General features: G+C 39.2%; 1 protein-coding gene across 3 annotated transcripts; it reads left to right on the top strand.

The window, feature by feature from the left end:
• The first annotated feature begins 202 nt into the window (after window positions 1-202).
• Window positions 203-15653, top strand: GYG2 (glycogenin 2). 3 transcript variants are annotated; one of them, XM_051633837.1, is made up of 9 exons: window positions 203-247; window positions 5699-5840; window positions 7222-7396; window positions 8062-8224; window positions 8793-8919; window positions 9806-10028; window positions 11136-11276; window positions 13318-13428; window positions 15247-15653. In XM_051633837.1, exons 1-9 carry the CDS (start codon window positions 241-243, stop codon window positions 15406-15408), a joined length of 1251 nt encoding a protein of 416 aa, XP_051489797.1. In that variant the 5' UTR covers window positions 203-240; the 3' UTR covers window positions 15409-15653. The 3 variants fall into 3 exon arrangements, with proteins under 3 accessions (XP_051489797.1, XP_051489814.1, XP_051489806.1); XM_051633854.1 differs by having other exon boundaries at window positions 13304-13428; window positions 15247-15330; XM_051633846.1 differs by lacking the exon at window positions 13318-13428.

Genomic DNA, 15653 nt, shown 5'->3' with positions numbered 1-15653 from the left:
GGGTCGTGCCAACCCTCCCAAATGGTCTCTGCCGCTAATGCCTGTGCTCTGCCGCTGCGCAGGAGTTCCTGCGAGTGTAAGACACCCACCACCGCCTTCAGCAGGAAAGAGGCTAATCCTATTTGGCGATTTACCGGGCCCGCCGCGACCAGGTGAAGCGGTCGGCGGCGGCAGAGGTGGGTGCCCTGGGCCGGCGCTCCTGCCCCGGCTGCCCGCCCCGTCCTCCCCGCCTGCCGCAGGATGTCCGGTGAGTCCCGAGGCTCCGGCCGCCCCGCTCTGCCGGGGGCGCTGCTGTCGCGGCGGGCAGCGCCCCGCTCCGTCGGTGCTCGGCCGCCTCTCGGGGGCGGCCGGGCTGCACAGGCCGGTTCTCCCCGGGGCCTTGTCTCTCCTCGCACTCCGGGGCGGGCGAGGGTCTCCGCTGCTTCGTTATCGACAGAGTGCTGCGCTGTAATTAGCACTCTCAGATTAGGATTTAAGCCGGCTGGCTGGTGGGATGACAGAGCTAAACTCATTTATGCGTGCTGCCTCTAGGTAGAGATCGGTCCTTCCCAGGCTTCTGCGCGCTTTCCTGGTGGATCTGCAGGCTGAGGGAGAGGTGTGTGGGCTCCCGCAGCCCCCCAGGCAGGTTCAGAGAAACCTTTCCGATGTTTCTTCCTACCTAGCAGGGCAGTCGCTTGTTCAAAGTTGTCCTTGAAGCCTGAGGGACTGGCTTGGGGCTAACGCACGGGGCGGGTGCAGGTGCTATGTCCCTTCTTCAGGCGTTCGGCCTGGGGGATGGCAAGTTTGAATTCAGGTGTGTGGCACCTCAGTGCTGGGGGAAGATGCAGAAAGGGAGGCTGCAGATTACAGGATTAGAGGATCGTGGATTTTGTTTTGGTTTTGGAAGGACTGTGGAAAGACTGGCGACACCTAAATGGTCAAGTTCTCCGTACTGTGTGCGGATTGCTTAAGCAACTATTACTAATTTTTTTTTTTTCATACTGGTGTGTTACTATTTTGGGACCAGCTTTGGGTTCTATGTGTTATGCTTATTTGCATAAGATAAAATCGTTGCATTTGATTTTTCACAATTATCATTTACTGTGGGTTGAATGTAGAATGTAACTGTTCTTAACCAAGAGATACATAGTAAAAGCTACAATAAATGAGACTTCCTCTTTCTGTAGCCTCCAAGATAACAGTTGTAATCCTGTCTGCTAAAATTCGGTATTGTTTTAAAATAAAGGGTAACAGAGAATCTGGTTTTGGGTCAGGCAGAACTTTGTTAGACCAAGAGAAATATTGTATGCCATCGAGTGTCAATTTATATGCCATTATAAAAAGGTTTGTTGTAAAGGTGTTGGTTGTGCCGTCTTTATCAATGTTAATGTTACTGCTATTGGACTCAGACCAAAGAAGCATGGGAATTGGAATTGCCCCTGTCATTTGTTTACTTGGACATGAACTGCTTCTGCTGAAAACTTGCATAATAATTTCTGATGGTGGGCTGACATAGGTTATTATCTGGCATCATGCTTCATTTTACCTCCATATAACAAAATACTTCTGGGATGCTTTTAGGGTGTCTGCTGGGGCTGAGCTTTCTGTTCCAAGTGCTTCTGGTACTAGGTTTTACTAGGTCAGAGAATTGAGAAGGCCTGTAGCTTTCTTTATCTTTGCAGGAGTCTAGTGTAATCCCTACCCAAGGGTAGGATGCACAGGGACCTATGTGAAGGAGGGAGAGTAACAAAATTGTTGTTAGAAAAAGTGAGGTGAGTTGGAGCAGTGTTAAGTCATTGTTGCGAGGGATTTCAGGAGGGTGCTTTGGACTCAGTGGGCACAGGTCCAGGCTGCAGCTTGCTTGTCCTGCAGATTGTGTCTGAAAGTAGAAGGGGGAGGTGACAAAAGAGCAACAGACGGTACTAGTGAGGAATTTAAGAAAGCAGTGATACAACCGTGGTTCATATGAATGGCAGGACATAGCAGACACCTAACCAGCCTCTCAGAGTTTTAACATATGGGCCTTTGGTCTCCTGTTGTAATTTTGCAGTGGGCAACTTGGCAAATTTGAGTTGTTATTCTAGTAGCCACAGCTGGAGCACATTTATCCTTTCTCTGTCTACCAGAAGAAAAACTGAAATATGTTTAAAAAGTGGACTATGGGAAAAAAAAAAAATAATCCAGCCTACTTAAACTTGTCTTGAAGCTGTCAGGTGCATGTGGTTCATTCAGTGCCTGTTATTATGAGACACTCCTGATTCTCAGGGGGTACTTGGTATTCATTCACTCATTTTTTTTTTTTTTTTTCCTTTGAAAATCAAAGTGCACACCACCCTGTCTGCTTCCTGGTTTGGATTCAAATCGAGGTTTTTAGCTACTCCAGAACTAGTTTTCAGCCTGTTGAATTTGGCCTCTGGCAGTGTTGTCAGAGGTACTTCTGCTATGAGTAAGTAGCATACGAAGCTGGCCATCTTGGCTAAAAAACTGCAACAGGTTTCCACATAAAATCACTCTGATGTGATGTGATGTAGTGAATTTTGCTGTCTTTTCTGTGTTGTTATCTGTAGCTGCAGAGTGGGCTTTAAAATAACCTACCAGAGTTATTAGCTTGAAAATCCTTGGTTTGTTCTGAGAAACTATCATTAGGTGTTAAAACTGAGGGACCATTGCTGACAATGATTTCTAAAGTTACATCTTCATGTACTGTGTGGTAATCCAGACAAGAGAAATGAGTAGGTTAAAAAATTCATACAATGTGGTTTTAATGTGATTCTTATAATACACTTTCTTTCCTCATAATTCAGTGAAAGTCAGTGGTATTAGCCATAGTGTTCCACAGCTTGAGAACAATTTGCTTGAAAACACTGTTCACACCAGGTGTTTTCCATGAAATTCATACTGTTGCTCAGCACAACAAACCAAAAGTTATGTATAGAGCTGCGCGTGACACTTAAAAAAATAAGTCAGTTTCAATGAATTTTAAATACCTACACTTTTGGCCTTCAAACTTTTTAAAGGTTAAATCTTTTTCAGCTTAAAATGAGTTGGTGAAACCCTGTGTATGTTAGATTTAATGCAGCATTGCCCTTGGTTTCTGTGAAATGAGAATTTTCAGGCAAAAGGTTTACTTTCATATGTTTATATTAAAATCTGATTCTTAGTTTCCAGTTTTAAAAATAAAACATTTACTTGTAGGGACAGCGTTCCACAGAGCTTTCTACATGAGGCAAGTCAAGTAACACTTCTCCCTTGAAAACAGGGAAAAATAAAGTCATGATAGAATCTTTTGATTTTTTTTAAAACTCCTGTGGTTCCTTAATGGATTAGTGATGCCTCTGTATGATTTTAAAATACCTGTGATGTGCTTCTGTCTTTGCACCAGCAATATGTTAATGTTGCATAGTTTTAGTCAATTATCTATTTAATTATCTCAGTGATGACTCACTCTATTAAGAAGGCCAAAACATGTATCCCACAGCGTATTCTCAAAAGAGACAATGGCTTTATTTTCTGTGCAGAGTATTAGCAGGAGTTTCTTAGAAGATGTATTTCTTTGGCAGTTTGCTTCCTTGTGGTTCTGGCCACAGCTTTAGCCTGGGAGGTACAGGGCATGAAAACATATGTAGGATATGGTAATTTGCCATACCAACTTGCTGAGCTATTGCATGAGTGGCTTGTGTATTTTTAGATGTATTAATTATATAAAGATTCAGCTTATGTAGCTAAAAGAATTTGCAGAAACAGTAAGAAGATAATGTTTTAAGTTTTGTGGTTGTTATTTAAACTCTCACTCTTTTCACAGTTTGCATTTTTTATTAACCTACCTCCCACATTCCTCTCAGTAGTTGTTTTATTACCTTTTTTATTTTTTGGCTAAAGATGCCTGTTGTGTAGCACAAAAGTGCTTTTCTTTGCTGACTGTTTGTGTCTTTTTAGAATAATTTTATGGCTAAAGTAGTCTTCTGTGGTGTTTTTTTGTTGTCTTGGTTTGATTATTTTTTTAATATATATATATTTAATGTATGCTTAAATTTATCCATTTAACCTTTTGGAAAACTGAAGTAGGAACACTTCACTTGGACATCTGTCTTTTTAACCACTCCATGGAAGCAGCTCCTTACTCGTTGTTTTCTGGAACACGCATCACTCGCTTCAGCTCTTATGATAACAGAAGATTTGAAATCTCCTTTTTTTCATTTGATTCTTCTAGAAATTGTGATTACAAGTGCTATTGACTTTCCTTATCTGAGAGATTTTAAGTTTTAATTTTGGATGGATGGTTCAGGTTTTTTGGCCAAATTTAATGCTACTGGGCTTCTCCTGAGGTGCAGTGTCAGCAAACATAAGGCGTATGTGCTTGATTTGAACTCAGGTCTGGCTTGAGAAGAGTGGGAGGTAGGGCAAAAAGTGGGGAAGATGACAGCACACCAGTGGGTCTGTGCTTTGCTCTGGATTTGGAGAATATGAAAATTGAGAATACTTCTACCTGAGTGCTTGTCACTGGCACAATGAGTTCAAACCTCTAACCTGGTTATCATTCAATTTGGCAGCCTCTGGCTGAGGCAGCCATGAGGTCATTTGTTGGGTTCTCTGCAACTAGTTTGGTGAGATTCTTTCCCAGTGTCTCTCACAGAGCCTGGAAACTGTACAACAGGATGTTTTTGTTGTTATTGTTTGTTTGTTTTAATTTATTTAACGTAATTGCTTGTCCCTTAAGATGGTGGTATTAAACAAGTAGTTCAACACAAGGGCTTATTGAACGTCTGTAGACCACGGTGGATTTCCCCTCATCTGTGGGACCCACTCATCTCATTTTGGTAATTTTGCAGCCTAGAAAGGTGAGGATTTACTTCTGCTCTGAGGCTGCTGTTCACCTTGCTGAATTGTAGCTTCTGCCTCTCCCTCGGAGAACCCTGATAACAGTAGTTCTGTCACAGGGCAGAGCTGAAGAAGCAGCTCCTGGAGAAGCTGCCACAAGCCTGGTATCTCTACAAAATACATTATGTCTGCTATTGTGCAGCCATGCAGCTTGGTTTCTCTTCTATTGTAACTTTTTTTCCCCCGAGTGTTTTTTGAAAATGAGAAACATTCCTCATTGTCTTGGAGTTACTTGAGGTAGGGATCCTTAGCTTCTGGGAGATGTACCAATCTCAGTAGCAATTTCTCTGCATTTGTTCAGCCAGCACTAGTTACTCCCATTCAAAGAGGACAGATCAAAGAATGCCTGTTAGCTTGGTTCAGTGAGGTCATGGAAAGACAGACACTTTTGGCTAGTACTTAACATCCTGTTTTTTTCCTTAGCTTTTGGCACCATATAAACTAGGAGCATTTTCCTTATCGGTTATATATAAACTATATTAGTTAAATGTAAAATGTAAACATTTACATATTGGCCTTTTTGTTTGACATTATGTTTAGGCAATAAAGCTTGGGGAATTATTTGTTCAAGGCTCCTCCAGAAACTTTGTATCTGCTATTATGTAAATCAAAGAAACAAAAAGTAACAAATCCAGAAACATACACTCTGCAAACCTTTACTGAATTTCCTATTGAGTTGTGCCTTCTGGGGGAGTTTGGGGAAGAGAAGCGCTTATCACAGGAGCAACAGGTTGTTATAAGCTGAAGCCTGTGGATTGGCTGAAGGAGGGGGATTGTTGGAACCTGACAAAAGAGCTTATGTTAGAGCTGTAAAGTAACTCTTCTGAATGTTTTCTTACAGTAACAGACCAGGCCTTTGTGACCCTTGCTACCAATGATGTGTACTGTCAAGGCGCTTTGGTTCTTGGGCAGTCGTTGAAGAACCATACAACATCTAGAAAACTGGCAGTACTAATTACACCAGAGGTTTCCAGTGGGATGAGGTAAGGATTGGTGTGTTTTTGGAGGCTGATAATGTGCAAGAATAAACACCAGCATGAGATATTTTAATAGACTTCCCGTGGATTTCACAATAATATGTCTAGAAGTTCCCCCTTGGCTAGCAGTTTCTGCGAGGAGCCCCAAATAACATCCATGATGAGACTGTAAGCTCAGTAAGAATGTACTTGCAGAAGTACATCTTGTGGCTGGAAGTTGTCTTAAGCACATAATTGGGAACATAAATTGAAAGTCTGGGAGCTAAGGTTTTAGTGTCTTGCTTTTGAGCTGAAATAAAGGCACTACTGCTTTTTTTCCCCCAAGTGTTTTTCTTTTAGAAAGAGCAAGATACATAACCAACTGTCGCATCAGAGCTCTCAGAAAAATTCAGGGGCTCAGTTTCAAATGACTAATATTCTTAAAATATTAATGCATGGCTTTCTGGATGATTTTTTTTTTTTTTTTTTTGGTGATAAATCTCTTTCCAGCTTGGGTTGTGATTCTACAGCCACTACAGAATTGCATGAATAGAAATCTCATTCGATCTATTGAGCTCAAGCCCTGTTGTTTGGAGGATTGTGTTGCTTGTTAAAAGGAACATGGCATTCCATAACAACTTAAACTCTTAGTTCTGCTATGGCTTAGGAAGAGTGCAAACTCCTGTTTTCTGTATGCCATGTGAAAACATTTGCAATGCATCTGGCTCAAGAAACGTTTTCCTATTTTTGCTGTGATTAGGTGTACAGAAATTTGTTTTTACAGGTTTTTTTTTAAAGTATGAATTTTGTCAGAACACTGTAAGGGAATACTGAAGAAGAACTGCATACTTTAGTATCACCTGTAAAATTCCCATGAAAGATATGCATAGAAAAAAGGTGTTTTCCTAAAAGTCTCATGTGAGACTATTTGTGGAAGTGAGCAATCATGTATTGCCTGTTTCAAAAGGTGCAGTTTTGAAGCTGTGTTTACTTGGGGACAATAGGTGCAAATGGCTGTGCTGACAGTACGTGCCACATCCTGTACAATGCACAGGGAGCACAGCATGGTGCTGTTCTTCAGAGACAATTATGCAGGATGAAAGCTGCTTTAATTTATCTTGGTGTTTCCATAGGAGATTAAGTAACTAAAATAAGGATTGGTTTCTCCTCCATACAGCATCTGTTGCTTTGGGGATGTGCTGGCCTCCTAGTGGAAGAGGCAATGGTTTATGGCTTGATAGGTGCCACTTCAGTAGATTGTTTACAAGGACTTTTGACTTCTCATTCTAACCAATCAATCTAGCCTTTGGTGTTGTCATAAAAATGTTGTGCTGTGTGTCATGCCAGAAGTGAACTCTGATGAACTTCACTAAATTCCCTTCTTTCTCTTCACTGCTGGCTCTGGAAGGTCTGTTCTCCGCAGCGTGTTTGACGAAGTAACTGAGGTGGATGTGCTTGACAGTGCTGACTCAGTCCATTTGGCTCTGATGCAGAGGCCAGAACTGGGTGTAACCTTCACTAAGCTTCACTGTTGGACTCTTACTCAGTATAGCAAATGTGTCTTCATGGATGCAGACACTTTGGTGAGTAGATCAGGAGACATGGAAAAGTTTGTGTCTGTCTTAAAGAGATACTCTGAGTGTGGGATGCTTCTTCATCAGGCAGCCTGCTGACTGCTCAAGTGACCAGATTTGCCAATGGTCACAATGTTGCAGGAGCTCCAGCTGGTATGTTTTGGCAGTGCTCAAAGTTTTGCTGGCTGCACAGAAATAAATGCTGGTTTGAGAGTAGTCTCAGGACTGTCCTCAAAAGAGATCACAAGCACACATGGGCTTCTGACAGATGTTTAAAATAGTTCCCGGTCATATGCTTTCATTTGGACTTACCCTGGTCTGGAAGGCAGGCCAATTTTAAAATGGAAGTATGGTATGTTTAAATATTTCAAGGGACCCTCTGGAAGTTCTCTGAGGATCATGAAGTAATTTGCCAGGGCTTGTACTTTTATCAGAGAAATTGTGGAGAACCACAATTAATGTTACTTTATTATATTAAAAATAAATGCTCTAACCCTAAGCTTTTTTTTGCAGAGCTACTGCTTTTATGCTCTGAAACTCTATACATGGCCAAACTAGCAATTTACTCCATTGGTACTGATTTGGCTACTCCTATTCTAGAAGGATATTTGCTCTAACAATTTATATATATATATATATTTTTTTTTTTTTTTTCTTTTCCTACTATCTCTAAGGTGCTTTGCAATGTTGATGAATTGTTTGATCGAGAGGAGTTTTCAGCAGCTCCTGATTCTGGCTGGCCTGACTGCTTTAACAGTGGTGTATTTGTGTTCCGACCTTCTTTGAAAACTTACAACCTACTGCTCCAGTTTGCTGCTGAACATGGCAGCTTTGATGGTAAGGGGCAAAGCATAAGGGATTAAGTGCAAGACATGAGATTCCTTCTCAGTAAGCTGTTTCTTCCATAGCATCCATGCTACCTGGCAGAATGGAGGAAGGCAGGAGTACCCTGGACTTTATGTAATTGCGTCCCCACAAAAATCTAAGGTGCAGACCTTTGCCTCTTGAGCTGTACTTAAGACCCATTGACTTATTTGGAACTGTGCTTCCCAGAAAAGTACAATGAAGGGACATTATGTCTGAGTCTTGCTCAGTAAGTTTTAATTTTGCTGTCTGGTTTAGGAGAGAGAAATACAGCTGATCTTCAGTCTTCTGCTCTGAGGGAGATCAAAACCCTTTCCTACTCCTTTCTTCATATATTACACTAGGACTCCATTTACTCTGAACTTGCATCGGAGTGGATCAGGTATTACTCACTTGTATCTGCTCGTGTGACCATAATGTCAAGTCCAAGCTGCAGTCCCATGAACACACCAGTCTCACTCCCATCCTTGAACGTGAAATTTTGATGTAAATGTGAGTGTATGTGTAATTATGGTAATAATATTTTCAATATATTCTTTAGGAGGTGATCAAGGCTTGTTGAATAGCTTCTTCAGCAGCTGGGCAACAGCAGATATTGGCAAGCATTTGCCCTTCCTCTATAACTTAAGCAGCAGTGCTGTATACACCTACGTTCCAGCTTTCAATCAGTAAGTAGTAACACTTCTGACCAACTGTAAACCTCTGTAATTTGTTCACAAGCATTCTAGTATGAGAGAGACTAATAATGGCATATTCTGGTGATTATAAATTATGTTAGTTACAAATGATGTTATATAAAAGACATGCAATAGAAGCTTAAATGCAATATCAAACACAGAGAGTCCCAACTGTCTTACATGTTGTTTCAGATAAGCTTTTCTCATATTTGAAAAGATGTAGATTATTTTAGCATTAGATTCTGGCAACTTTACTTTGAAAGTTTTTCTTCTTTTCCAGTCCCTTCTATGAGAAGCCGTTGGAGGCTTTTTATTTTTATTTTAACAATGTATTAGGTTCTTCCATTAAACAAAATTAGTGGTAGTAATTATATGACTTCAGACAATGCAGTCAGAGTAACTTTTCTGGCAGACAGCAAGTTGGATTTAGGGTTTCATAAATTACTGTTCCAGTTGTACAAAACACTGGAAAGTGAACTTAGGTTGATTTGTTAGTTGGTCATTTTGAATATGGGATCAGTAATGGCCAATTTTACTGATTCAGTCTTTGAATGATACTTGTTTTGGAAGAGAATATGCAGGAGGAATGGAAATAGTACTGCATAAGCTTGTCATTTTTCTTCATGAACTTTTCTACTAGAATCAGCAGATGGAAGCAAATAGCAATACAACCTTTTGTTTTCTGTGTGCCAAACAGGATACCTTAAACTAATAAGACAGAAAAAATATTAATATATATACTCATACTGAATGTGTTGCTGTTGCAACATATGGAAATTACCTCACCAGTGAGAGTAAGCATGTTTCTTTACCAGTTTATATAGGCTGAAAACCCCAAAATATTTAATATATGTGCCTGTATGTTTAATCTCTACAGTTTTGGTAGAGATGCCAAAGTTGTTCACTTCTTGGGAGCAACAAAGCCCTGGAACTACAAATACAACCTTCAAACAAAGAGAGTTATGCAGGATGGCACCACCTCTGGATTTTTCAATCAGCTGCCATTTCTTGCCCTTTGGTGGAATATATACAGTGCTAGTATATTGCCTTTGTTAGGAAAACTTCAAAAGATGGAAGAACCAGAATCTGAGGAATACAAGGTAATTAATATGGAGCTCATGGGAGCAGGCTGAAATCACAAGAAAAATTCTGAAAATTGTGTTTGCTAGCAGAAGGAATTGCATGGGAAAAATTAGTATCTGTTGATTTGCAGTACCAGGGATTGTTTCTGGAAGTATCTAAAATAGCATTTTAGGAAGGATTTTTAATACTATTGGCTTTTCAAAGATCTCCCCCAGCCCCCTTCTTAACTGGGGAAGCATTTATATGGGGATGTATATGTATAAATTCTGCAAATCAAAACACCAAATGTGATATGAATTAGCCAGAGGAGGTGATAACCTGGCTATGAAACAAACTTTTGACTTTTTGAGGCCAAGTTGATGTAGGCCATCAAACTAGCCCTTGAACTATAGTAAAATTTACCTTTTCAGAACTGCTTTGTAACTTGTTTTATGAGGGTCATAACAAATAAGTCAGATTTGCCAAGGCATCACACTTAGGCTGTTATATACAGTACTCAGATGTCATCAGTCATTTACTGAGCTCTTTATGCCTTTCTTTTTCCTTCAAAGGAAGTACAGCAATGTATGGTTTCCCTGAGGATAATGATTTCTCAGAGACCAGCACCATAAAATAATGAATAGGAGAAGCATGATTTTTGATTTTGTATCCAGACATGATAATTTAGATCACTCTTATGCATATATAATTATTATTTTTTTTAGATATTTGATTATTACCATCATTGAACTAATTGCATAAGATCAGTTGGACAATTGCCATCATAGCCCCAGAGAGGAATTTGATTTGTTAACCTCATGGTGAATTGGAAAGCAGAATTGGGTAGTTTTTTTATCTCATACTTCAACATGCTTTAATTTTTAAGAAATTGTGAAGTAAAGAAATATTTCAGCTATGGTAACATGAAGGTAGAAATGCCTGTTAGACTTACCTCTTGATGATGCTGGCCTGCTCACAAGTGCAGTAATCTAAATTGCAACATGCCCTGAATCTGGGACCAGAACATTTTTTAATTTATTAACTTATTCCTTTTATATACACCTTAAGGAAGGGAAACTGTTATAAATAAGATAAATTTCCTGCTAAATTGTATTTCAGTGGTGAAATGTTCTTGTTTCTGTTAGCACACTTTCAATGGAGTTGAAATTACACTGAAAAAGGCCAGTCCTTCTGTGCCCAATTCGCTGCAAATGCCTGGGCTTCCAGAACAGACATATGAAATATATCCCACCGTGTGTTCACCCGAGGAACTCACTTCTAAAGTTGTAAGTATGTTTGACGTTACTATATGCAGTAACAAAGTGAAATGATATACTAAAATGAGATTTTAAAATTACCCTTCTGATATGGGAGATTGTATCTTTTTCAGTTTAGCTTCAGCTACTGAATTTTTTCACTAGCATCAGAAATAGTCTAAATAGTATTTATTTTCTTTAATCTTTAGTCAAGTATGCATTTTGTCTCTGGAGACTGAAACCGTATGCATTTAATTTTACAAAGAAACAACTTACTGGAAGTTGTTAAGTACTTAATAAAAAGGAATATATAAATATCTGTTACCAATGTTACATTTTGAATAGTAATACTGTGAATTAATATATTTAAAACAAGAATTCTTTCAATCACTCTTCTGTAGATTCCTCCCCCCAGAACTGTTAACTTGAAAACTGTTTCTTAAATTCTTGTCATTTGGTCAACAAGGAGTTTCTTATAAGAATCCACTGATGAACATTGCAGGGGTCCTGGTTCTTTTGTCACTCTTCTTGTATCTTGGTGTTTGCATTTAGGAGTTTCTGTTGCACTGACTCCCCTTATTTTGTGCAGGAATTAAGCTGGACATAGTAGTACAGTGTTTCTGCAGGTGTAAGTCATTGCATGCTGTATGATAAGCCATGTTCCAGCATAGTGTAACTGGGAGGAAAGAATTTTCTAATGTCATCTGCTGTTTTAACTTGTGGACTGATTTAGTAAGATGAGGACTGTTTTTATTAAGTTCAGTGTTCCATCCCTTAAGACTACAGTTGCTCTATATTAAAACCATAGTCTTCCTTCACAGAATCACAGAATCTTAGGTGTTGGAAGAGACCTCAAAAGATCATCTAGTCCAACCCCCCTGCCAGAGCAGGATCACCCAGAGCACATCACACAGGAACATGTCCAGGAGGGTTTTGAATGTCTCCAGAGAAGGAGGCTCCATAACCTCTCTGGGCAGCCTGTCCCAGTGCTCTGGCACTCTCACAGTAAAGAAGTTCTTCCTGATATTCACATGGAACCTCCTATGTTCCAGTTTGTATCCATTGCCCGTTGTCCTATCACTGGTCATCACTGAAAAAAGCCTGGCTCCATCATCCTGACACTCACCCTTTACATATTTGTAAACATTCCTTCCTTCCTTTTCCACTCTGAGTGTGAAGGGGCTGAAAGAAAACTGCAAATCTTCCAGCTCTATGACTTCAGACTTATTTATTTGCAAAGGATGTGTTATCTTGTATGCCTCATACATCTGACTCATTTGGAAATACTCAGAACAAATATGGACACATTTTCAAGATGTTTGTTCAGGGTAAAAAAAATCATAAGGTTCACTTAAAGTAGTGTCATTCAAATTCAAATCACTTTTATCTTTTAATTACTAGGATTGATTTATCAGAAGATCATATTAATTAGAAATTAATAGCCTTATTATGTCCTTGCTTAGGAACACCATCATTCTGCTTAGCTTCAGTAGTCTCGTGGGATTGTTTTGGTTTTGTCAGAAGAGACTTCAGTATGGGGTCTGTCTACCAATTTACATTTTGATATCTGGCAAAAGCAAATATTTGGGGTAGTATGTTTTGAACAATCGATTTTACCTCCATTTTGGAATTAATTTTTGTGTTCTTATTCTATACATATAGAAAGCTCCTGAGTTGTCCAGCATTATCCAAAAATGTGATTTTTGTCTTGTTGAAATTTGGCCTCATAAATGGTAGGCATCTACTGTAAGGTAGCTTTCCAGGCTGTTTCTGTAGTAACTCAAGAATGAGCACCACTCTTGAACTTATTTTAGGATGAGAAAAATTGCCCCCTGGAGATACCTTATCCTAGATTGATTATAGTAGGAGCTTATATTCAGTGCCATTTTGATAGCTGAAGTGAGGTGAGATGAATTTTGGCCTTGGTGATGATGTATTTTGTTCCTTTTCCTCTCATCCACCGCCATCCTCTACCCCAAGACTGAAATTGATTTGTATTGTATGAATTCTCATTATAAGGAAACTATGAAAAATATGTGTTCCTAATAAAAGCTCAGTGGCTGTATTTTAGCAACCTGTATGTGAAGTTGAACAAAGTGATTCTAACGTCCATCTCTCTGAGCCTGACAGACCTTCAGAACAACTTGTATTTCATCCTGCGTTTCAGGAAACCTCAGAACTGGTACATGTAGCTTTTTGCATTGTACACCTGTTGATCACTGCATGCATGTCTTTGCTGCCAACATAATTTTGAGAAATCTCAACTAATTATGATGCAGTGTGCAAATAAGTAATTTTAATCTTTTAGCTATGTAATTCCTTAACTGCTTCCAATACTAGTTTTCTCTTAAAAACTTCTAGTTTTAAATGTATATTTTCCTGTGGTAGTTCCCAAGTAATAAATGCATGATGTTAATTTAGCTCTGTGATACTAATACAAACCAAGCTGTTTGTTTTTTTAATTTGTTGTTCTGTTTTGCCCTTTTTGTATTTTGTTATTTTTTCACCTGCTGAAGTGTTGTCTCCAGGCAGGTAGAAAATGAATGTACATTGAGTCAGGCATGGAGCCTAGGCTACTAGGTTTTCCTTGTGATCCTGCACTGCATTTATCTGTGGGCAGTGTGATAGCAGTGCCAGACTTGGCATTGATGGGGGTGACAGGGTTTCGGGGAGTTGTATCTTTGAAGGTAAGCAGCACAGCCATTTTCTTAATGAGGCCTTTTTATGATTGTGAAGCACTACACTGAAATACTTTCAGACTGAGAAACCAAATTGTCGGTGAAACTGTAGCTCCTGTGCAGACAAGGGTTTTGGGCCCTAGCTAAAATTCTTCATTTCTAAAAAATCATGATGATTCCTGTCTTGTTGTTAATGGCATCCAAAGCTGTTGATAAGGATTGCCAATAATGAAAAAAGGAATCTTCCTGTATTGCTGCAGTTACGTGCATACAAAGCCTGAAAATTAAATACAAAGTATTGTTGCCTATTTGCATACATAGGGAGCAAGCCTGCTCCTCAGGGTATTTATTAATGTTTTAAGTCATGTACAGAGTTGGAGGTACATAGGGAAGGATGCAGTTGCCTAAGCATATAGTATTATGTGGCTGTTTGAATTATCTTACCTGCAGGTACAGGGCTTGCACAAGTCCTCTGCCTTATCTGCTCCAAATCAGCAGACATAATGGATATTCCAGGGCATTTAAGCAGTTTAAGCTGTTGATTACTGTCCATTAAGTTCTATTCTGAAATATTTTTATATCGAATTTGTGAGGGCTTTACTGGAAGGCCGTTCTGGTTGATTTAAATTTTGTTTATAAGATGAGATGAGTTGCTTGCCTTAGAGCCTCATGAAGTAGTGCTGAAAGCAGGTTTTACCTTGATTAGTCTTTATTATATTTCATCTTTATTGCTGGTTATAATTGTTGGTATGTTCCAGTTGACACTAATAATGCATCTTCCAATTGTGCACTTATGAACCAGGATTCACAGTTCTGGACCATCGTTCAAAATGAACTAGTTATTGGTATAATTAATGGAGTTAAGCTTTTGAATTAATTTATGTGGTTAATGTGACTCATATCTGCTAATTAATACTGATCTCACTGGAGAACAGATAAAAAGAAAGACCAAGTGAAAACCTGTTGAAACTCAAATTAGCACAAATACAGGTTACATTTTATTGTTTGAGATATTCTGTACTAACCAGTATTTGTGATATATTTGTGATACTCTTATCGTATCGTTGCTGAATATGCCAAAGTCTGAGTTAAGACAAGTAAAATCAATATTTGGGATGTTCAAAGATGCTATGACAAGTCATATAAGCGTGGGGAAAATAAGACCCACATTACCAAGAGGAGAATGAATGTTTGAATACTGTTTCATGGTTTTAACTGGGACTGTACAAAGCAGAAGTTTGACATTTAAGGTTTAACTTTACAGCACTGAAATGAGAACAACCAAATGACTTGTTTTCTCACTGTTGTGCTTCTTCCCACAGAACGAGGTCACACATTCTGTTTCAGAGCTGTCTATTCACTTCAAACCAGAAGAACGAAGTCCAGAAGATGAACGGAGAAAATGGGAGGAGGGACGTATGGACTATATGGGGAAAGATGCTTTTGAACATATCAAAAAGAAACTGGATGCATTTTTGCATTAAGATGAAGTGTACTGTAATGGCCATTATGATCTGTGTTTCTTCTATAAATGCAGTCCTTGAGTCCTTGGCTATCTCCATAGTTTGTTTGAAACCAAAGTTAAAGAGGGAGATATGCATCCTCATATATTTTGGAGGAAGATTAACAGATACGGGCTCTTGTTTTATAAATGTTAAATGTGCCTCATCTTTATTATTATGTGTGTCTCATCTTCATTTTTCTCCCATAGTGCCTTCTGAAGAACAAT

Source organism: Apus apus, chromosome 1 (genome assembly GCF_020740795.1).
Source record: "Apus apus isolate bApuApu2 chromosome 1, bApuApu2.pri.cur, whole genome shotgun sequence".
Taxonomy (NCBI): domain Eukaryota; kingdom Metazoa; phylum Chordata; class Aves; order Apodiformes; family Apodidae; genus Apus; species Apus apus.
Note: the sequence above shows the minus strand (reverse complement) of the source record. Positions and strands in the feature narration are given on the sequence as shown.

Excerpts from the sequence above, each read along its gene's own strand:
- GYG2 (XM_051633837.1), top strand. Across the intron at positions 7,397-8,061 it reads TCATGGATGCAGACACTTTG|GTGCTTTGCAATGTTGATGA; the intron begins GTGAGTAGATCA and ends ACTATCTCTAAG. Across the intron at positions 8,225-8,792 it reads TGAACATGGCAGCTTTGATG|GAGGTGATCAAGGCTTGTTG; the intron begins GTAAGGGGCAAA and ends TATATTCTTTAG.